This window comes from Phragmites australis, chromosome 20 (genome assembly GCF_958298935.1).
Source record: "Phragmites australis chromosome 20, lpPhrAust1.1, whole genome shotgun sequence".
Lineage (NCBI taxonomy): Eukaryota > Viridiplantae > Streptophyta > Magnoliopsida > Poales > Poaceae > Phragmites > Phragmites australis.
The window spans coordinates 3,640,801-3,663,295 of NC_084940.1; the positions used below are offsets into that span (position 1 = coordinate 3,640,801).

The following is a 22,495-nucleotide window of genomic DNA, read 5'->3' on the forward strand; positions in this document are numbered from 1 at the left end:
TTTTGTCATTTACTTCTACTAACTAAGCTAAGAAAAAATAAACCAAGTAATAATATAGAACTATCAATTATACACTCACTTATATCTTTAAGATGCGGAGGGATGCATGCTGCAAGCAGAAGTGCATCGCCATTTTCGCAATCCCCACGACAATGGATCATACCGGTGGTTTCGTCTCGAATAGCGTGCGCAGCCGGTTGGACTCAAGCCCGATTTGCAGTAGATTAAAATTTCGCTTAGATCTACTCGGTCAACCTAGAAACAAGCCAACCAGAGAGCGCCACGAAGGCAATAGCGACATCACCAACATAGGATCTGATCTGGGACTTGTTTTACCCAGCTGGGAAAAGTATCTCGCCTCCTTCGGATGAGAGAAAGGTAAACTAATGCTTCAAGCTGCAGCCTCAATACCGAAACTATATCGATTGCAGATGAGCATGGAGCTCGATGGCAATGCTTCCGAATAGAGCCGAGCCTAATGAAGACCGTAACATGGGGAAGTATTGTTAAAAAAAACTATATCGGATAAACCAAATGACTCGGATTCGGCTCACGCGGCATCAATGCAATGCAAGCCAAGCCAAGCTCATTCAGTAAGCAATGCAAGCAGTTAGGCACACTAGCTACGTCATGAGCTCAAACTGAATCAGTAGATCGAATCGATTACTACGTACGCTAGGAATAGGCATGTTTTTAGATAAGGGAATAGGAATAGGTAGGTACACCGTGCACGTACCACATTGTCTCGTCCTCAACAACATAACAATTGTTTTTATTTCCAACCCAAATCTGAATAACATAAAGCAAGGCTGGAAAGAAATGATCATCGTCATACAATCGCCAAGAAACCCGCCAACGCCAGAAGCATGAGCACCGGAGCAGACACGTACGTGCCCGCCGCCGCCGTCGACTGCTTCCCGCCAGACGGCGCGCCGTTGCCGGAGGACTTTGCAGACTGGCCTCCGGCCGCCCGCTCCGGCGATGGCGCCGGCGCGGGCGCCAGCGAGCCACCGGCGAGCACGAGCTTGCCCTTGGCCTCGAGGTTCTCATTCGCGAACGCGTGCTTGGCCGGCGCGCCGCTTGTGACCGCGGAGCCCACCTGCCAGATGTGGTTCACCACCTGCATCCCCGGGCGCAGCTGCAGCTTGCCGTAGAGCCGCACCTCCCCGCCGCTCTCGTCGGCGGCGAGGTCGGTGGCCTTGAACGCGATGGGCGTCGACGCGCTGCCGAGTGGGCGGTACCCCGTCACGTTGTAGGTGTTGACCACGTACGCCGAGGAGGAGGCGCCCTTGAAGGCGACGAGCGCCTGCGCGCCCTTCATGCCGTCGCCCGTGGGGTTGATCGCCCACGACACCCAACCGGCGCCGTCCGCGCCCGCAGGCTTGGCCACGAACGCGACGGACAGCGACGCGGCCTTCGCATCGTAGGTCCAGTGTAGCGCGGCGCCGAGGTACGGGAGCGCGGCGCAGTGCGCGTAGCTCCTGCCCGCGGGGAACTTCTCGCCCTCGCAGCTGGCCTTGCTGGCGCCGCCGGCCGCCGCCGCCGCTCGCATTGGCACCAGCGTGGCCAGGAGGAGGATGGCCAGGGGAAAGGTGCGCCGGTGCTGCGTCGCGGAGGCCATCTTCGGACGTCGTGGGAGGCGTTAGACCCCTAGACGTTTGGAAGCTTGGTTCTCGTGGGAGCCGGCCGGGGAGGGTGAGAAGAAGAGCATGTGGATGCATGGGTTTTTATATGGCGCGCGCGCGGGAGGGCAACGCTAGCTCGAGTTGGTGGCCATGTGAGCGTGCACAGTGCAATGTATCTGGCCGCTTTGATTGGGAGATTGCTATGACCGTGTTGGAAGTTGACTCTGTGACCTCAACGTTCAGAGCGATCGAACTGATCATTAATTTAGTGTGCTCAAAGTATATGAAAACTTTGTTGCTTGCATCTGCCACATGTAGCGGCATGCGTTCCGGAAGTTAAGCGTTCTCTCTTTCTCTCTCTCTCTCTCTCTCTCTCTCTCTCTCTCTCTCTCTCTCTCTCTCTCTCTCTCTCTCTCTCTCTCTCTCTCTCTCTCTCTCTCTCTCTGGATTCCAACCTTGCACCTAGAGTTCATAAGCGACAGAAGCTACCTTTACCATCATTATAATCTGAAATCTCGCTCATTTAGTGAGACAAGAATCTTCCTAAAACTATCCAGAGATTACCTTCTGTTCGATCGATCACCGATCACCATTGATCGATCGATGCAACAAACATCACATTGCTTCGCGAGTCTGTATAGATAGATTTGCTCCCACATGATGTAGAACGTGAGGGCCAATCATGCCGGGGGCGTGCAAGAGCGGCATGCAGACGCACCATAGATGAATCCAAGTATGAGGAGTAGAATGGTAGCCTTCAGACTTGGCGATCGAGTTGACCCGTGAACAACGGGAAGGGGGGGGGGGGGCTGGGCTTCGAACTCACCGCCGGCACTTGCCGGCGGTAAACTATGCAGGTAGCGGCTATGGATTACGCAGACGTGACAGTTAGATGACGCAGCTAGCTCGTTACTTTTTTTTTCTCTCTTAGAGAGAGAGAGAGCTAGTGGGATCGATACCATGTCACTGATGCCGCAGCATGTGCTACTGTTTGCTCCGATTTTCCTTTTTTTGTTTTTTTTGGGGGGGGGGGGGAGGGGGTGATTTTGCTCCGAATTAAATTGTAGCCCGGCAAACCTAATTGGGTATGCCATTTTATGCAGATAATGTTCGCTCATTCCAAGAATTTACATGCATGTACTTTTAAATGACAGTGATAGGACCAAGGATATTGGATTTTTTTATAAAGAAAGTTTTATTGACTCTTAGCATTATATCAAGATGATACAAAACACATAAAAGCTCACTTCTGGTTTCTGCATGGCTCGGATGTACACAACCATACAACGAAACAAAAACGATATTAGATATAGATGAACTTAACGAAGTCCTTAAAGATCTTCCTGTCTATCAAAAGATACATAAGGAGAAAACTCTCTCTACCGATAAGAACTCTGGAGGTATGAAGCCTTTGCGAATTCATGTCTCCATTTTCCCCATCAAATTTTGGAGCTATTATTGGGTGTACATCAAAATATACATCAAGGAGAAAGATGATCGATCCTAGAAATGCTGATCATTGATTGTTGAGGGCAAATTTTGGTCAAGGCCGTGTTTGATTACGGGCTTCAGCTTGTCTTGTTGCATCTCTGCCCTTTGCCGTGTAGATAGATGGAACTTTATAGGTACAAGTGGCATACGATTAGAGTGATCAGTAATGCCAGCATCAATTGTGCGCATGCTTGACCGGAAGAGAAAATTATACAATATAGTGCGTATTCATCTTCTATCTTAACTGTTTGTTTATTTACGTTGAGATTTGTAGTAGTAAAGGTTAGGTAAAAAAAATGCCCGACAGCAGGTTCTCCTTGGCCAACGCGTGCTAGCTTGACCAGCGCCATGTCGGTCACGGTGGACCCCACCTGCCAGATGTGGTTCACCACCTCCATCCCTAGGCTCAGCTGCAGCTTGCCATAGAGCCGCACCTCCCCGCCGCACTCTCGTCGGCGGTGAGGTCCGTGGCCTCGAACTAGGTGGGCGTCGAGTCCCCGCGCGAGCGCGCGGTGGCCCGTGAGGTTGTAGGCGTTGACGACGCAGGCCGAGGGCGAGCCGCGCTTGAAGGCGACGAGCGCCTGCGCGCCCTTCATGCCGTCGCCCGTCACGTCAAGCAGCGAGGCTGTACGAATCCTCTCACTGATACATGGGCCATGGATTGGCTACCAGCGGTGATTGCGATCACTATGTGCCCTTGCAGTTCTCAGTCGAGATCAGATTTCCGTGGGCTTCAGCTGGATTCCATGCAGATCAGCGAACTCTCAGCCTGCTAGTGTTTTCTCCGAATTGGGTGCTGTTTCCCAAGCTCCTTTTCTTCTCTTAAAACAAGCATGTTTGATCCCTTGCTTCGCCTCTTCGCCGGGCGAGGTTAGCCGTTTGGTTGCTCCAAGAATCCTTACTTTGCTCAGCAATGTCCCCGGGAAATGTTAGGGTCTCGATAGCCACCGTTCGCCCACCCCACACTCAAATCTCGATCTCGTGTCAGAGACCTCTGCAGGCTCAATCTCGTGCCCACGCTGGCAGAAGTTAGGGTTAGGGTTTGGCTTGTCGAGGTTAGGTTCAGGGATTGGGTGGCCGCTGGTCTTAGAGGGAAGCCCTTGTGTCGCTAGCCGGACCGGCGAGAGGGCAAATTACGGCCATGGTGATGTTTCCGGCTCCTTTTTTTAAAAAAGAAAACAAAAACAAGTAGTGTTTCCCGGGAAATAATGCACTGATGAACAAGTGGCATATGACTAGAGTTACGCGAGGACCCAGTGTGCACTTGCGTAGCTGTGCGCCCATGATGCATGGTTCTGCAACACAATCTCGTTTAGCTTTTCCGTGTCTTGAGCACATGAGCATAAAAAAGCATTCGTCCGTACCTTTGTTTTCCCCCGGGAAGCTGATCCTGCGTCTTGCCGCGCGGGCACCTAGCAGCTAGACTCGCCCTCGCGTTGTGTGTGTCGGGTGCAAGGTTTACGAATGAGTTTTATTTTTGAAAACCGCTTAGCGGCGGTAATCACAGTTACAATAATTTAATGGAATTCGGTAGAAACTGGTTAATTTTGTTAAATTTTTGATTTTTTGGTAGCTATTTGATTTATAAAAACAGTGTGGACTAAATCGTTCGATAACCATGATTAACGAGCGATTACCGATGATATTTATAACCCTATCGGATGGTTAGGTTTCACGTACGTCGGTTGAACCTTTCCACGTTCCGTCCTTTATATGATCGTCGTCCTTTTGCTTGCCTTGTCATCATCAGCACCATCTCTATCTTCACACCTTATTGCTGTTGGGAAAGGCTGAAGAGTGACTGTACGTACCCCGAGTTCCAGGAGAGATGCATGAAGTGACTGATCGCCATCCATATCCGAATAGCAGCAGATCGATCCAGCTAGAGCCTGCCGTGAAGATGTGTACCAGCGACAGCAATCATCTTGCTGCGAATGGTAATCAGATGAGCACGACTCGCTCCCACACTTGATGGTACCGGCTTGAAACTTACAATAACGATGATCAGTTCGCACCAACCCCGGTCCTGACCAACTATTGTGACACTGGACCTACTCCCTCCAGAAATCAGTTGTAGCTACACCGCTAGAGCTCTGTTTCCATCAACATGACACAAGCAGCTTGAGCCCCTGCTCCACGGCCGGATTCGGCCCGTCTTCCAATCCCACCGGCCGCTCGGCCACTTCTGAAAAATACAAAACCGTATGAACTTGCACATACAGTTTATCTTAACCATTTATTTCTTTTACATAATATTCATCTATCCTTTAATTCTTCTCATCTATTTTATGATTTTTTTTTATCGATTCTTGAGTACAAATTTTAACATAAATAAACAATCTTAGCGAAAGCACTATTGGTGTGGTGGTGGAGTTGTGAGCACATGTTTTCATTCACCAGGATTTAAATCTTGGTGTACACATATTTAGATATTTGTAAGTTTAATGACTATATGTATCTCTAGTTAATGTAGAGATCGAAAATTCTTTTAAAAAAAGTGAACTGATGCACGTGTGAAAATTTCACTTGCGGCTGCTGAGTCCCAAGTCTAACCCAGCCCTCCCACAGACCACAGTTCCACTCCGCTCCGGTCCTTATTAAGCGAGGCGCGCCCACTCCACCCCGAAACGGCAAGTAGAGGCTCCACCCGTTTCACGCGGCCGCGCGCGGTTGTTCTTCTCACGCTCCGCACCCACCCACCGCTCCCCACTCGCACCACAACCACCAGCTCAAGTACCCGCGGATCCTCGCAGCTGAGCTTCTGCGGAGCTGGCGTCAACCGTGAGCAACCGAGCCATGGCCGTGCAGGGCGCCGTCGTCCTCGCGCTCCTCGCGGTGCTCTTGCAGTCGGCGCACGCGGCGGGGGGCGGCTGCGCGGGCGAGGCGTTCTCGGCCAACCGCGCCTACGCGGCGTGCAGCGACCTGCCCCGCCTCGGCGCGTCCGTGCACTGGACCTATGACCGCGCGTCGGGGGACCTCTTCGTCGCGTTCGTCGCCGCGCCCGCCGCGCCGGGCGGCTGGGTGGCGTGGGCGCTCAACCCGTCCGGCGACGGCATGCCTGGCGCGCAGGCGCTCGTCGCCTTGCCGTCCTCTGACGGCGCCGCGTGGGCCGTCCGGACGTACAACCTCTCCGGGTACGCGCTCGGGGAGCCCGGCCCCATCGCGTTCAAGGCGACCGACCTCGCGGCCGAGCTCGGCGCCGACGGCCGCGTCAGGGTCTTCGGGAGGCTGAAGCTCGGCCACGGCATGGGCGTGCTGAACCAGGTGTGGCAGGTCGGCGCCGCCGTCTCCGGCGGGAACCCCGCTCCGCACGCCATGGGCGGCGACAACCTCGCCGCCAAGGCCAAGCTGGACCTGCTCAGGGCGACCACCGCAACCGCCGGAGCCGATAGCACCACCAAGAAGCGCAATGTGAGTGCTCTCACGTACCACTTCTTGGCTTCGATCAAACAACCCACCTGTTGAAAAATTCGAACCAAACAACTCACTAAACCATTCTCATTTCTTGATACGAAAGATTCATGGAGTCCTGAACGCCGTGAGCTGGGGCATTCTGCTGCCCATGGGCGCCATCTTTGCAAGGTACCTCAAGACATTCAAATCGGCAGACCCCGCGTGGTTCTACCTCCATGTCACCTGCCAGCTGATCGGCTACGTCGTCGGCGTCTCCGGCTGGGCCACCGGCATCAACCTCGGCAAGGAGTCCAGGGGCATCACCTACACTCACCACCGCAACATCGGCATCACAGTCTTTGCTCTCGGCACCCTGCAAGTAAGCATCGTCGTCCATCTTTGCATCACTCACCAGCAAATCAAAAGATCTTCAGCTCGATGAGGCGGTGTTCATGCCATCTTTTGGATGCTTCGTTTTTGTTCAAATTGCATCCAGATTTTCGCGCTGTTCCTGAGGCCCAAGAAGGAGCACAAGTACCGGCTGTACTGGAACATGTACCACCACTCCGTCGGGTACACCGTCATCGTACTGGGCATCATCAACATCTTCAAGGGCATGGCCATCCTCGGCGTGGAGCAGCGGTGGAGGACCGCCTACATCGCCGCCATCTGCGTCCTGGTCATCGTCGCCGTGACCCTGGAGGTCGTCACGTGGGGCGTGGTCGTCAGGAGGCGCAAGGCGGAGAGCAAGACCTTCAACAACGCCTCCAACGGCCATCTGCCGCATTCCGTGTGAATTTTCAGGTCCTCTGGCCCGTCCGTTTATCACTACTAGCGTGTAAAATGTGTGTAATGTAACTATGGGCAGATGGTAGGTAGTTTTGTAAGCATTTTATCCCGTGATTTTGGCCTGCGTATTTTTGTTTGGTATGTGTATTCCACTGAAGTTTGAGCTGCAGTGAGCATGTTTTGTGAGAATTTGATATTTCTCTATAACAAATTTATAACTCTGGTATCGACCGGTCACCGCGTAGTCCATGAACCGTGGAACACGAAAATTCCATTAGGTATGCATGCGTATGATTTATCATCGTTCATTTACGGGATAGTTTATTAGAATCAACAGATAGATAAATATACGGGATAGTTTATTAGAATCAACAGATAGATAAATATCTAATGTAAGGAATAGATGGTTGAGATATACCGTGCATGTGTAAGGGACACGTGGAGCTGTATTTCCTGCTAAACCGGCCGGTTACGTCAGGATCCCGAAAGCTACCACCTTGCAACTTTCCAGTTTCTAGAATGGTTGTGCAATGTGCAGTGCAGGAACCAAGTGATCTTGCTCGGGTCCCTGTCCGGGAGGATCCGCACTGATCATGCACTAGGCGTTCAGGCCCCATGCCGGAGGGCACTTCTGCTAAAGTTGGGCAATATGCTCCCTGTGGACCATGATGGGTTGGTGAAGTAGAGAGGAAGATATGGAAACGCAGGAAACGAACCATCTGCATCGCTATTAGAGTAGCACCGCAGAAGGTAAAAAGCAAAGAATGGCAAGATGATATTTCCAATTCATGCTGTCTAATCCATCGTTGTTTATTCTTTTCTAGGGTCACTTTAAGAAAAGATAAATAAAAAAGCATAAAGGTTGGAGGCATATTTGATATTTCCCACCTTGAATTCGAAAGAAAAGAATATTTGGTCCTTCATTTGCCACGAGAAGTCCATTGCAAATCAACATTATATTGTTCTTGCTACTGGGTTTCCTACTAAAGGAATAAACAATTCCAGATTAAAGTTTAAGGACCAGCAAGCCGTAGCTTCTAGCTCTGGCGAGCCACTTTCAGGTGCCACAGTGCACCCCCTTTTCTGATTGTGACAAGTGGCATCTTGCTGCCACTTCCAAATCAAACGATTGATCACTCAGTTCCCAAGCAATTTCTCCCGGCAACGAATCAGTTGCTTACCAATAGATACTTCATAGTTGGAACAACTCCAAATACCTTTGATGAAACCCATGAAAAAATGTAGTCCCATTTTGCCAGGATGATCTACACCACATTAATACGAGCAAAGACTTGCTTCGTTGAGCTTACACTCGTCTGTGTATCAGATTCCACCTAATATAGTCAGTAGTCACTCACAAAGTCACAAGACACCTTTCCCTATTTCCTGTCTGCTTTTCAGGTTCCAATCAAATGCTTTGTTCCCTCCACAAATGCTACCAGAGGAATTAGTTCTGTGAACACGACCCTCGATTCGTTAGGGTTCACAGGCTTCGTTTGGGTTGCACTCTGCTCAATTTCCTTGAACTTGAAGCCAACTTTTAAGTGGCCATTTTCAGTTGGTGGGTGGAGAGGCTTGAGATAATAAAGCAATTGAAGCCAAAGGGTGATCTCAACTGTATAACTTACAAATGCTCAGTTGAGAAGTATGGCAGCAACCAACAAGTGTTGCATGCCATCTCAAAACTATGCGTGTGCAGTAGGAGCAAAGCAAAAATATAGACAGAGCCATCCTTTTCTTCTCTTTTCATCGAGAATTCATCTAGAAGAATCTTAACAGCTCGGAAGGTGCTATCAAGTACCAACATTGTTGCAAAGATGCGGTTCAAAAAAAAAAATGTTGCAAAAAGGGCAGGAGTTTGTTGAGCTGCATTTCGCTTTGTGGGGCTGGTAAAGCGCCTGTCATTGAGCTAGAAGTTCTCAATTCTCACCAACCTTGAACTGTTGGTTCTACTGTCAATGATTGGTACTAGGCTCCAGTTAGCAGTACAGCAACTGAGTTGATCTAGCATAATTTATTTTGCTCACAGGGCAAGTATAGCTATACTACTCTACGTGACAGGCTCTGTCAAAAATTTGAAATCAAACTACAACTCTACTGTCCTGATGCATGGAAGGTGATTAATGGACAAAGACAAGGGACATCAGAAACTCTAAGATGTGGTTTTGAATAATACAGTTACTCCAGCTGTCCAGCATATATTCCGCACGGGGTTTTTACTGAACGCAAGCCAAAGCTGCAGAAGATGGTAGCTTTCCTGCATAAGCATGGTTTAGGATTTTAGGTCATATTCCGCACGGGGTTTTTACTGAACGCATGGCTTAACCAACGGATGATAAACCATTTAGGGTGCATCTCTTTTTGTGGACAAGATTCAGTCCTGCACTGCTGCTCTTTGCATTTGATTTAAATAAATAACTTGGCACCATTTATAAACAATCTCTGCTAGAAAGCTATGACAGTTGGCAAATAACAAGATATGGTTATGCAAAACAGAAAAGGCGAATAATAGTAGTGCAGAACAAGTATCAAACTAGTATGGAACATACTCACAGAGTAGTGACCTATGATGAAGCCCCAAAATCTTCAAAAATCCCTGAAGCTCATTTTAGGATCATCATGCCTTGAGTTCCCCCGTCTTCCCCTACCGCGGCTACTTCCTCTCCCCCGGCCTCTCACTCTACCTCTCCGCATGAAAAATGACTTCCCATGCTTCATTTCAATGAGTGAATGCAACAAATCATCACACAAGATACAACCCTCATGCAATGTGGCTCCATCTTCAAGAGGGGTGGTTTTCTTGTTGAAATCGACTTCAATGATAGTAGACTCACATGTTGGGCACTTTTTATCTGTGGTGGTGATCCTATGAGCAGCATGTGGGAGTAAGACAATGCAGTTACACATGTTGCAGTAAAGCCTCCATTTGGGTGCACTAACTGGGTCAAGAATAAGGGCACCGCTACACTCAGGACAAGCACAAACTCCTTGAGTGATCATAGATTGCTTGCATGTTGGGTGTGGGCAAAGGAAGCACGGCATGCCTGCCCCTTTGCCAACCTTTCCGGTGTCATCAAGCTTGAGAGCACCAAAGAGTTTATCGATGCCTTCAAAAGGAGGACTATTATAGCAAAAAGGGCACAGAGGGAAGGATTTTGCATCAGGGCCCACCATCGAGAACAGAAGCAACTCAAAACCATCAAGAGGGCAAATGATTTCCTTGTAAAGCTGGAGAGGATAGAATTATTAAACACAAAGTAGACATGAACTGACGCTTGGCACAATAAAGCACAGAGGATAATGGGATACATGCTTAGAGTCCAGCATGGCATGAAATAATGAAGTGACGAACACAATTAGGAAAAAAAATTGAATACGATGCAAGATATGACAATTACGGCAATAAATAATGAAAAACTAAAAATTACAAAAGCAGGGGATTACCACAGTATAACTATTCTGCAAGAACTTTTTCGTATTAGTGTGGTCTACTGGTTCAATTCTCATGAACCATGCTTGGAAGTAAAGCAACTGGTTTACCCAGAAATAAAAAAAATCCACAGATATGATATTTAAGTAATTACCTTAATGGAACCTTTCTGGGGAAGATAATAAACATCCTCACAAGTTATACAGTACAACCTCATTGGCTGAGTGGAAATGTATTTCATATACCGGCCACATTTTCCGCACTTGCTCAGTAGGCGTCCAGAGTCCGCCAAAGGAGAAAATTGTGCTTCGAATAAAGTATCCATGTTTTCAATCTGCAAGCAGCACATTCATTCTAAACAAGTCGAAATAGTTGCACACAAGCAGCACATATATCAATGAATTTTGGTTGTTACAAAGAGGACAGCTTAAACATGTCTTAACAACCGGAAGCTCATTCTAGTTGCTGCTTCAGATGAAGCTCAAGCATCCCAACATATCATTGACAAGAAACTTTCTTGAATACCATGCACGAAGGCAACAGAGTCTCATAGATTATCAACAAAATAGATTACCTTCTTCACAAAGTAGGAGTACTTTTTCAGAAATTGCTGAATAACATGTTGAATAACTTGAAGATAATCAGCTTTGCCTTTTGCAATTAGAGTAATCTGCTGCTCAATAAAGCTTCTGATATCTGGCAAGCAGAGATCAGCATCAATACACTGATATCCTCTTATCAATGTAGTTCCCAGGGGTGTTGGTACTAATCTTCTTCCAGAATTCACCTTTAAAATTGATAAGTAGAAGCATTAAGGCACTTCATACATTTGCATATTTAAGCGCAGACTTGAAAGTGTAAAAGATTCAAAGTATTGATGCATCTAGGTAGAAATCAACTCAACTAACCTGAACATAATTACGTTCGCAAATGTTGTTTACATGTACAGGAATTGATGCGTCTGTGCCTACGCCATTCTTCTCCATGAGAGAGATCAATTCGCTTTCACTGAGGTAATCAGGAGGCGTGGTGCTTCCCTTCAACAAATAATTAGGATTTATCAACATCATATCCAGATAAAAAGGTAAGCGAATGTGATTTGAGCAAACTGAAGCCTTACCTCATATATGTCAACTTTATGAATATTAATAGTGTCTCCCTTTGTAAATTCAGGAAGACTATTCTCACTGACAGCCAGCCATGGCATGATAGACGTAAATCCTTTAGAAGTGACTCGATAGCCAACACAGTGGAAAGACTCTCCACCTGAAGTGAACTCAATGGCAGTCCTGAAAATCATGTTTTTAGAAAGGGTCGTTTACTGATAAATTCCTTTAAAAGCCACTATTAATTTAAAGACAAATCAACAATGCAAAACATCGTATGCTATGACATGTTTGCATGACAAATAATAAAAGAAAAAAAACTTTAGATATCCAGATAAGGATTGAGTACAAGGCAATGTCACAGCATGCTTTATAAGATGCTTGTGAATTGTGATGGAACAAAGATGTGAATGGCTTAGCCAGCTATGACGTAATAAAAGGACAAACTACCTTGTATATCTACAATCAGGACTAACAGTTCCGATGAAGTGCTGGAATATGTATTGGTACAGCCTCCAAGCATCAGTTCCCAAAGCTTCTTCTGTTGCAGATCTCATTGGAGTAATTGGGGGATGGTCCCCAGCATCATGTCCTTGACGAGGTTTAACAAAACCAGAATCCAGTAATGTCCGGACATCATTGGACCATAGAGGATTATGTACTAGTGCAGCAAGTGCACCTCTAAAATCAAATGACGCTGGATAAGCAGTGCTCTCTGTACGTGGATAACTGTGCAAGGATAGATATTAGTACTTACAGTAGAAAAACGGAACGTGCATCACCAGCAGCATCACCTATGTAAGGAGTTTTTTAGCTGCAGTGATAAAAGAACAATTCTGTTCACTCAAATTACAATCTAACCGGAACAATTATTATAGTTTGGCTACATAAATTTCAGCTTGAATTAGAACCATTATCATGAGTAATGCAAGGTTCAGCCATAAATGATACTTAAAATACGACAAGACTACATGATGAACTTGGTATCATGGGGGACATGGGAAGAACAATGGGTAAACTGGTCCTTTAACAAAATTGATATTTATTATACATAATTTGTAAAACCAACACATTAACTCAACAAGATCAGTGACTGAGGCCCCAGTTGGGTCAATGTCTACATCAGTTGATTCAGTTCTAAGCTCTAATAAATCATACAGTGGATCTGGTAAACTACTTAGGAGCACATAGTGCACCTAGTTGTACAAACAAAAGTAATACCCTCTATTAAAAATATTTGTCAGTTAGTACTATTTACTTGATAAAAGAAATACTAGAAAATACAAGAGAATATCATGTATCGCTGCATATGATAAATATGCCCACACCGGCTTCAATCAGGTTAATGGTAGTCCCATATAACAAAAGACAAGATTCGATGCAAAACTTAGCACTATTTAAAGGTTCATTTCTGAAACCTGATGAATCCTTGAGTGTAAAGCCGCTCTGCCAAGTGCATGGCTGTCTGAGGTCCAATACCTAGTGCACTTGATGCAACCTGAGATAAGAAGAATATTCAGTAAATTTAAACTTGGAATTTACTCAACTTTAGAAGAAATTATGTGTTAACAAACCCGAAATGCCCTCATTTTATAATCAAATGGATGTCCTTGTCATATTATTTCTAACATTCCGGTCAAGTCATAACTCAACAGAAGAATCTTGGGTATCAGATTTCAATCAAGGTCATCATGACACAAAATACAATAACAGTATGCACCGGTGGAACATTGTAATATCAACATTATGCTTCAAAAGAGACTGACCAAACATTACACTCCAAGGTAAGCACAAAGTGAGCTTTGTAGATAAAAAAGCGAATGGTAGTCCTTAGTAATTTCTATATTCAAGAAAAAATGCAGTTTAAACTAAAGAAAATATATGGTTACTCTAAGAATTACAGTACCTTAAGCATATTAACTGTATTAAGGCCAGATGGACGGGTTTTGCACTCTTCCTTCACAGATATATCTGCTACTTTTAGAGTCCCATCACTGGTGACCATCTTTTGGAACATGACAGTAACCTGCATTTTGAATTAAGGAAAATGGTGAGAACATTTGAAAGAATAAAGCCAAAACACTTGGGTATGTGATCTCACATCAAAATCAAAAAGTTTCTTCCGTTCCCATTCTAGCTGTATTTCAACACCATCTTTGACAATATAAGTTTTCAAGGACCAGAATTTCTCTGGTTTGAATGTGGTGATTTGCTGATAGCGCTGTACACAGAATCCCAGAGTAGGTGTTTGGCATGGACCATACCTGATTTAAAAAAGAAAACCAATCTTAAGATCAATTTCTGAAAAATATCATTATAAGACAGAGCATGTGAAATAGATATTGCTATGATGATTTGAATAAGAAATAAACAAGTTCACAAACCAAAAAGTATTTGAAGATTGTTGATACTTGGTAGCATTTTAAAAAAAAAAAATCAATATGCAACTGGTTAAGGAAATTGGGATTGCGAAAAGAGATAGGGAACTCACGAAATCACTCTTGAATCGAGGTTTCCATATTTTCCTTGGAAATATCGGGTCTGAAATCGAGTAAATGCTACTCCTACCTTCAAGTCAATTTCTTGGCGAGCATCCACTGATAGTGCTTCATCTTTGTTTGGCAGAACAAGATTACCCATGGCACTCAATATGTCTTTCTCAGTAACAGATGAAAATCTAGCACGAAAAATTCTTCTGCCAGCCTCATTTTCAGGAATCCCAGTGCACTCAATAACTGGAACACATGTTTGGCATTGTTATTACATAGATCAAGCTAAATATCTGGAGGTAGAATAGAACAAACCATATATATTTCTAAAAGCAAGCACTGAAAAGCTCGTGTACAAATAAAATTAATCAGAACCAAAGAAACTCTTAAGTACAGAAAACAATTACAAATGATTTTTACATAGATCAAGCTAAATATCTGGAGGTAGAATAGAACAAACCATATATATTTCTAAAAGCAAGCACTGAAAAGCTCGTGTACAAATGATTTTTACATAACACAGTCTATGTTATGTGGGACCAAAAGTACCACAGGAAAAAGGATCCAAGGCAGTACCTCTAGCTTCCAAGGATCAGGCTTGACCAGTTATCGTTGTTAGCGTTTTGTTAGGATTGGTTATCTTCAACTAGTTTAGGATACGTGTCAGTTTAGATATGATCCCTTCAGGATCTAGTTTGTTAGCATCAGGTTGCTTAGATGAATTGTAATCTGGCCGGCTATATTAAGAGCCCACCTACGCTCGTGAGAATTAAGCATTGGAAAGTCCATCTATCTTCTCATCTCCCTTCTCTACTCTCTAATCTCCCTGCTGGCTTGACAACTCACCGTTGTCGGCACAACCACCACGGGCAGGAAACCAGCCAAGGAGCGGCCGGCAACCTCCCCCACGTATCCTATTCAGTCATTGCTGCAGGGCCATGACAGTCCAGCAGAGAACTTCTCATATGCTGTTTCATTTATTTTGATAAGAGTATTGTACACCTATTTTTTGTCTCTTTTCAGGGTCCGAATTGTAAATGAAAAGGATACAGCTCTCTACACCATTCAAATTTCTGGTACCCAGTAGATAGGATAGTATGCATAGCTATTCCGAAACAGGTTAGTATACCTTCATAGCATATGTTTTCTCCTTCACGGTCACAGTCAAGCCAAAGTATCAAATATGTGCAACCTCGAGCTTCCTGAGCTAGATGCCTGCGGACATGAGCCTTTAACAGAACTACGCATCAGTTTTGTATTTAACCATGGAACATTATGACCTCAAGTGAAAAAGGGAAAATCGTACATCAGTTTTTTTTGAAACGAGGTCCCCTTTTTCCATACTTGATAACGGAAAATGTAGCATTATAGGAGAAGAAAGAAGCAGGTTTCAAGAGGAAGGGGGGAAAATATGCTAATGCTAACTAACTCGACTTCAAGAAAGCCTAGGAAATTTTCAAAAAAAAAAACCGAAACATATAACCAAGATACAGATGAACTTAACTTCAGCCAAATACTGCGATTGGGATTTGGGAGTTCTGCAGGTTCTGTATGTGGAACTGAGTCACTGACAAAAATGGAGCGAAAACAATAACCAGGATATTTGTTGATTTAGATTTTGAATACTACACCTAGAAGCCAAGTAAGTGTACTTAAGGTAGAAAAAAGAAATAAAATATTCAAGAGTCAGAGAAACTGCGTAGTTGATCAACCATCCATAGGTAGAGTAGACTTTGTGAGGAGAATTTGCATTACGGGACTTATTACCGGTAGTTCACTTTATTTGGTTACGCCTAACTGTTAACTGAGTTGTATTCTCTTCCAATCTGAGTTGACCCCCTAGCTGTTAATTGAGTTGTATCCTTTTTCAATCAGGGCTGTCGGGGAATACATTACCTTTGGATTGCATTCAGATCTTAGAACTGGAGCCTCAAACAGATCTATTGGATCAGTCCCTTCCCAATTCTGATATGCAGGTGGAAAGTCTACACTGAAAAGGATGAGACAGAGAGTAAGAAAATGCAAACAAAAGATCTTTATGTTTATATATTAACAATAAACATGAACATCTTTATATAGATCCTGCTAAAGCGGAAAAACGGATTGCAACTTTCAGTATAAACAACTTTTCAACTATGCATCTGCCCACCATGTTTCCACATATTAATATTCAACACTGCTATACAGAAATGTGCATTTAGGAGAATTGATATATGTCGTACAACAAATGATGTTACTCTGACAGAAGGCTCTTAAAATAACTGAAGAAGAAATGCACAACCTGAAGACGTGTCCAATGACTGATGTCACTTTGTAAAATGCATGAGAACCCTGAAACACCCCGTCAAACTCATGGACATCTGTGCTTCCCTTCCGTGTAGACATCTGCATAGAGTCATAGACATTGAGAAAATTTTGCACTGAGTGAAACCTTAGATCAAACTACTTGTATTCTTAAGTCTGGCCAATGGCCAACACGGTTTGGCTGATCTCTGCGGTGTAGTAACAACTACAGACAACGCACATAGCGACTTGATGCAGCAACATGATTGGAACATTGGATCATTGCATAAAGCTATGCAAAAATGGGCGAAGTCCTTGGCTCCCGACCACACCCCGTATTCTCCCCCCAACAGAGAAAATGAGCTCAATGAGCCATCGCAAGTTTGCAGTTCACAAGGCGACAATTCAAGCTCCGAGGGCTAAACGTGGGCTGCGACCAATCAAACAAACAACAGCTCAAAAGCGCCATCACCCATCGGTGCGCCGGCCGCAAGGGCTGGTTCCTTCGACACGACCCAATGAATCGGAGTTCACGTCACGCGCAAATTCGACATCGAAAACCAAGAGCAGCACGGCCATCGGAGGATTCAGCAGGGGGAGTGAAGCGGACCAGGAAGAGAGGACTTACGCGGCCGCCGGAGAGAGCGGAGGCAATGGAGAGCGCGATGCTGGGCTTCTCCGCGACCTGCAGCCGCGACGATCCGATGGTGAGAAGGTGTGGAGAGTGGGGGTCGCTGCACTTACGACGGCGTGGTGGCGCGGCCAGCTGGTGACCTAACCGGCGGCGGTGGCTTACCATGAGGACCTTCGGCGCCATGGGGAGTTGCGACGGAGCGCTGGAGCGGCGGAGTGGGAGGAGAGGCGGAAGCCGAAGAGGGGTTTAGGTCCTGTGCGGTTTGGTTGCTTCTGTATTTCGTCGCAGCTTCACTCACTTGCAATCTCTTGTCCAATTTACTTGTATTTAACACATGAACATGTTTTGACCACTGTTTTTTTTCTAATTGTACATTAGTAAAAAGAATAAATTATGGTGACATTGTACGTAGTACTTTTGAAGATGAATCCATAAATATCATTCTCATTAGTAAAAAGAATAAATGCAATCGCGTACAGTAGTGATCAAAGTCTTACAAGTTTGACGGATACATGTTAACAATATATTTTTAGACCGTGGTAGTAGTTAACAGTTGGACTTATTTAATTTCACAAATATAAATGTAATCGTGTATTATAGTGAAAAAAGTTTTAGAGGTTTGACTGATGCATTATAACCATCTACTTTTAGATCGACTATAGTAGTTAATAGTTGGTCTTATTTTTAAAAGTTTTAGATCAAGGTCAGAGGACCTAGGGAGGACGGGGCAACGGAGAGAAAGGGGGAAGATGGTTGTATGGACCGGCCCCAGTGCCACCGGCCATGTCATCGCAATATATATGTGTGTCATGTGGTTGTGATGCTAGGCCGTTGAATGGCTTCATGGAGCAGAATCGGATGGCTAGGTCGTTTCATGACACCATCATGAAGTTTGGCGAACGGCGGAGAACCATCGTCATACTGGCAGTCGGGTTCTGTGAGCCGCGGTCGCAGCTCCAGTCCCACTGTCAGCTATTATACCGTAGGTCATCTATTATATTATTATTTAAATGTTAAAAGGAGTCATCCGGTTTTACAAAACTACACATTAATAATAAAATCTAGATCATGATTGTTAGGAACATCTAATAGTCTAGATTAAAAAAAATCTATATCAGATACGATTAATAAATAGCTAAATTCGAAATTAAAAATTATAAAAAATTAGTAGTTCAATTTCTATATGGTTTGGAAAACAAAATATCTAAATAAAGAGTATAAATAAAATAAATAAATAATAATTGAAATTAGAGTTAGAATAAAAAAATCCATATCAAATATAGTCTTAGAAAAAATCAAATACCTAAATAAAGAGTTAAAATACAATTAATCAATAGCTAAAATTCATAATAAAAAATATAAAAAAATTCAAAATCTTACTAACATAATAGATTAAGATACAACGTGTAGCTCAAGATCGTCGTATCAGTAGGAAAGACACAACACAAATGTAAGACAAATCTATTCTGATTTTTGTTGAACTGACTACATTGACGTACGATTTTAATAGTTGATCAAAACATATACAAATCGAACAAATACATATATATGATATGGATATAAGTTTGGAACATAAATAATTTCTTCTTCCACTACCATAATTAGATCATATTTTTTTATCTTTTCGTCTAATTTTATATATCGTGTAACTAAATGGCATTAACTTTATAAAAAACTAAAAAAATTAATTTTTAATCAAAATTATCGTGACAAATATTATAACCAGACTAGTTACAATTATTAGCTTGCGCCACCTGCTAGTTGTCATGAAACAGCCACGCACCGCAGCCAGCCAAGCTCGCCATCCCGGCCTCGGTGCGCAGGATGCAAGTCTCAAGGAAGGAGAAGCATCGGAATAGAGGCTGAGAAAAAAAATCATAGGCCGGGTGAAGGGTCACTTCAGGTTCAGGACCCGGAAGACGAATACCCACGTACTTGAGGTGGCGGAATTTGATGGCCACACTTTTTTTTAAGAGAAAATCTACCGTTCGTCATTGAATAACTACTGATTCTATAATCCGTTATCGAATAAATTCTGTTTACTTCTATAACATCGAATAAATGTTTCAGTTCCTTATATGCCATCGGCTTCCGATACTACCCTCCGTTATACTATTTATGAACAGTACCCGAGAATAAAAAAGGTCACAAAAAAATATGTCGATTTTTGTGCACGCTCTATAATTCATAATCAACCCATTTTTACTGTATTCACCTAAAAATACTGTGTAAAATTCAAACTAAAATTTCTCAAAATGAGCTACTTTTGTAATACTGTGCATTACAAAGAACTAATTTTTTCACCACGGGAGATAATTTTAGAAATTATTACATCACATTAGAGAGGAATATTAGTAAATTTTCTCAGATTTTTTGTAAATTTTTATGAGGCTTAAAAAATTGCAAGAAGTTACAAAAGTAGTACATTTTGAAGAATTTTAGTTTGAATTCTATACAATATTTTTAGTGAATACAGTTAAAACGGGTTGATTATGAATTATAGAGCGTGCACAAAAATCGACATATTTTTTGTGACTTTTTTTATTCGCGGGTACTGTTCTTACTGTTCATGAACAGTGCAGCGGAGGGTAGTATCGGAACCCGATGGCATATAAGGAACTGAAACATTTATTCGATGGTATAGAAATAAACAAAATTTATTTGATGGCGGATTGTAGAATCAGTAGTTATTCGATGATAAATCGTAGATTTTCTCTTTTTTAAGGTATATCAAAGACGTATATTACATATGCACTTCACATTCATATCATACGTATATTTGTATGCGTATTTATATACATGCTAGAATGAGATTAAGAGTCACGAGGCTTTTAGTGCGCGGTAACACGTATTACCACTGAATATCCATGCATGTGTATTCTAAACTAACATGAACTAACCCTAAACGCTACACATACTAGAAAAAACTCTGTAAGCACCTATGCCGAGTGACGTTTGAATGCGAGCGCTCCCGTGCCCTGCCCTCCGAGCTAGAGCTTGGTCTCTTGCTGGGCACACTTGGTGCACTGGCCATCTGCATATGCATAACGATTCCAGATTAATTACATTCTAGGTATTACTGCTGTAGTATTGTTATACGCTTGTCAGTAGTCAATAATCACCTGTTTCAGAGTATACCTCACAATGTGAATCTATGGTAAGAGTTTCAAGATTTGGCACCATGGTGGGAATTCGAAATGAGGGGAAAGAACTTCCAATTTGAAGAAAAAACTTTGGCTTGTTGAAGAGGAGACGACGCTCGGGCTCAGCAGGGAGACAGGTTCGAGCAGATGGAGTTGTATCCAATTGAATAGCACATTGCGCTCTGATAATTGGTATTTTGATAGCTATTACATATGATCTTTTGTATAAAAAGGTAACAGATCATACGTGACAGCTAACACAACGTTAATTATTATGGTTTGATGGGGAAAGCATATGACTAGCAAACGATGCTGGAGGTTAAGCTCAGAATAAGATTTCTGGTACGGTAGATTTGATCATGACCCCAATATGACATCTTTGAAACTCAAAATCTGAATCCTCTGAAAAAAATAAAGATCTGAAATTCAGCACAATCGGTAGCAAACAGACAACAGTATCACGCAATGAAATGACCTAAACTGAATGCACTACTAAGAATAATACACTGAACAACTAGATTGATCACCATAAAAAAATAGAGGTATTTAAAACAACAACAACGGTAGGAAACAAAAACGTACAAAACGGACCCGTGTTGCCTCCCCCAAAGACGACTCGGGGAGACAGCACCACCACCGCTGGAAGCCCCCCTCACCGTGACCTCGTGGGGCCGTCGCGACCACTTTTATCCAACGATGACGACACCAAGCAGTTGTCGTCGTGGTCTCCCTTTCCCCCTTGTACCCTTCCTCTCTCCCACAACCTCTCTCCCCTCTTCCCTCTCGATGAGTATCGACTTGAGTAGATCCGGTGTCTTCCCGGCTGGATTTGGCTTTTGAGGGGGTTCCATGCGGCGGCGGCCATGGGGGCAGGGCGGCGACGGCCCCTTGGGGGTCGGTGTGGCCTCCCTCCCCATTTTTTTGTTGTCATTAATCACCAAAATCATAATTATGACATAATAGGGTTGTTTTCGCTACAGTCGTTGGCATGGGCTGACAATGGCGACGCCCTCAGGCACCGCTTCCTCCTTGGAGACGTTTGTTGAAGGTGCTCTCCCCTCACTTTTTTTTTTCACCATCGGATCTTTCGGGTGAAAATCTTTGTTCGTGCCTGACAGGCGATGACAGTGCTTGGGGTATTATGTCCTTCCTAGAGGCATCGCTTTGGAAGATCCCACACTATGTTCTAGTGACCGTTGTCTTTGTCGTGGCGGGAACCTATTTCAGCAATGGTTGTGAACACTCCAAGCCTCTTGAAGGGGTGAGTTGTCGACAAGGCCTCTGCTCTTTTGGTGCTGCGCCGTTTTGTCCACGGGTGGGCTATGGTGGAGTTGAAGTTGCTGCGTCGGGGCGTCCGACGAGCTTGGCAACGATGGCACGTGATGGCCATAGACAGGAACACCAGGGCATCAAGACAGAGGCTAAGGTCTATTACGGGAAGTTGGAGCTGTTTGGTCGCAGTGATGACCTTAGCAATGATAAGTCGTTGGCGGACTCCGTGCTGTTTCTACTGTCTAGTGTTGTTTGGCTTTTGTTTGTTAGGCGCTCATGTCGTTGGGTTTTTGGCCCGTTGGCCCTGATTCAACCTGGCAGTTGTAAACGGAGCCAACTCTCTTCTTCTATAATAACATCGGCGTCGCTTGTGCCGTCCTTTCGAGAAAAAACAACAACAACAATTTCTCTATCTTCTGTACATGGCCTGGTAGATTAAATGTCTAAAACTAGGAGTAAAGATAAATCTTTTAGCACATCCCATGTAATATCACGGAAAGAAAGATCGGTAACTTGTGATAATACAATAAGCAGAGGCCATCTAAAGTTCCATCATTCAACATTGGATGTCAATGATAACTTGACATCTAAAGTACAAGGCCCCGAAACGTCTAGCCCAACTGCAAAGGGGACTTTCCCCTCGATGTACGCTCTGATAGTCAAGAGGAAGCATTTGCCAAATTTGCCGTCAGAATCCCTACAAGAACAATAAGATGTATCCACTGTAAGGCATTAAAGTGGTGCTGCACTCTCAAGAATACAGGACAAGCCCTGGAGGGGGCAAGCGGGGCGGCCGCCCTGGCCCCCCAAAGTCCAGGGCTCCTCCCAAGTGCATAGGCT

General features: G+C 44.3%; 3 protein-coding genes across 8 annotated transcripts; 1 reads left to right on the plus strand and 2 right to left on the minus strand.

The window, feature by feature from the left end:
* Positions 1-754: 754 nt before the first annotated feature.
* On the minus strand, positions 755-1,683 carry LOC133902231 (auxin-induced in root cultures protein 12-like). Its single transcript, XM_062343840.1, has one exon. The coding sequence runs from the start codon at positions 1,619-1,621 to the stop codon at positions 830-832; it is 792 nt and encodes a 263-aa protein (XP_062199824.1). The 5' UTR covers positions 1,622-1,683; the 3' UTR covers positions 755-829.
* Positions 1,684-5,719: 4,036 nt separating this feature from the next.
* LOC133902458 (cytochrome b561 and DOMON domain-containing protein At5g47530-like) lies at positions 5,720-7,487 on the plus strand. Its single transcript, XM_062344050.1, has 3 exons — positions 5,720-6,527; positions 6,634-6,888; positions 7,006-7,487. Exons 1-3 carry the CDS (start codon positions 5,913-5,915, stop codon positions 7,303-7,305), a joined length of 1,170 nt encoding a protein of 389 aa, XP_062200034.1. The 5' UTR covers positions 5,720-5,912; the 3' UTR covers positions 7,306-7,487.
* A 714-nt stretch (positions 7,488-8,201) lies between these two features.
* LOC133901763 (DNA topoisomerase 3-beta) lies at positions 8,202-17,553 on the minus strand. Of its 6 annotated transcripts, none has more exons than XM_062343245.1 (16): positions 17,403-17,553; positions 17,235-17,291; positions 16,605-16,708; positions 16,220-16,313; positions 15,453-15,552; positions 14,326-14,569; positions 13,936-14,098; positions 13,741-13,860; positions 13,253-13,332; positions 12,285-12,563; positions 11,849-12,017; positions 11,637-11,765; positions 11,303-11,515; positions 10,883-11,062; positions 9,863-10,526; positions 8,202-9,555 (listed from the first exon to the last, which is right to left on the minus strand). In XM_062343245.1, exons 1-15 carry the CDS (start codon positions 17,421-17,423, stop codon positions 9,885-9,887), a joined length of 2,595 nt encoding a protein of 864 aa, XP_062199229.1. In that variant the 5' UTR covers positions 17,424-17,553; the 3' UTR covers positions 8,202-9,555; positions 9,863-9,884. The 6 variants fall into 6 exon arrangements, with proteins under 6 accessions (XP_062199229.1, XP_062199228.1, XP_062199227.1 ...); XM_062343244.1 differs by having other exon boundaries at positions 9,852-10,526; XM_062343243.1 differs by having other exon boundaries at positions 9,848-10,526.
* Positions 17,554-22,495: the final 4,942 nt, after the last annotated feature.

What these genes read in the sequence shown, in the direction of transcription:
- LOC133902231 (XM_062343840.1), bottom strand. Translation starts at nt 1,621, where the DNA reads ATGGCCTCCGCGACGCAGCACCGGCGCACCTTTCCCCTGGCCATCCTC.
- LOC133902458 (XM_062344050.1), top strand. Translation starts at nt 5,913, where the DNA reads ATGGCCGTGCAGGGCGCCGTCGTCCTCGCGCTCCTCGCGGTGCTCTTG. An exon ending in GCACCACCAAGAAGCGCAAT is followed by an intron (nt 6,528 to 6,633) that starts GTGAGTGCTCTC and finishes TTGATACGAAAG; the next exon opens with ATTCATGGAGTCCTGAACGC. An exon ending in TTGCTCTCGGCACCCTGCAA is followed by an intron (nt 6,889 to 7,005) that starts GTAAGCATCGTC and finishes AATTGCATCCAG; the next exon opens with ATTTTCGCGCTGTTCCTGAG.
- LOC133901763 (XM_062343245.1), bottom strand. Translation starts at nt 17,423, where the DNA reads ATGGCGCCGAAGGTCCTCATG. An exon ending in CTCGATTCAAGAGTGATTTC is followed by an intron (nt 14,099 to 14,325) that starts GTGAGTTCCCTA and finishes TTTTTAAATCAG; the next exon opens with GTATGGTCCATGCCAAACAC. An exon ending in GCGAACGTAATTATGTTCAG is followed by an intron (nt 11,516 to 11,636) that starts GTTAGTTGAGTT and finishes TCAATTTTAAAG; the next exon opens with GTGAATTCTGGAAGAAGATT.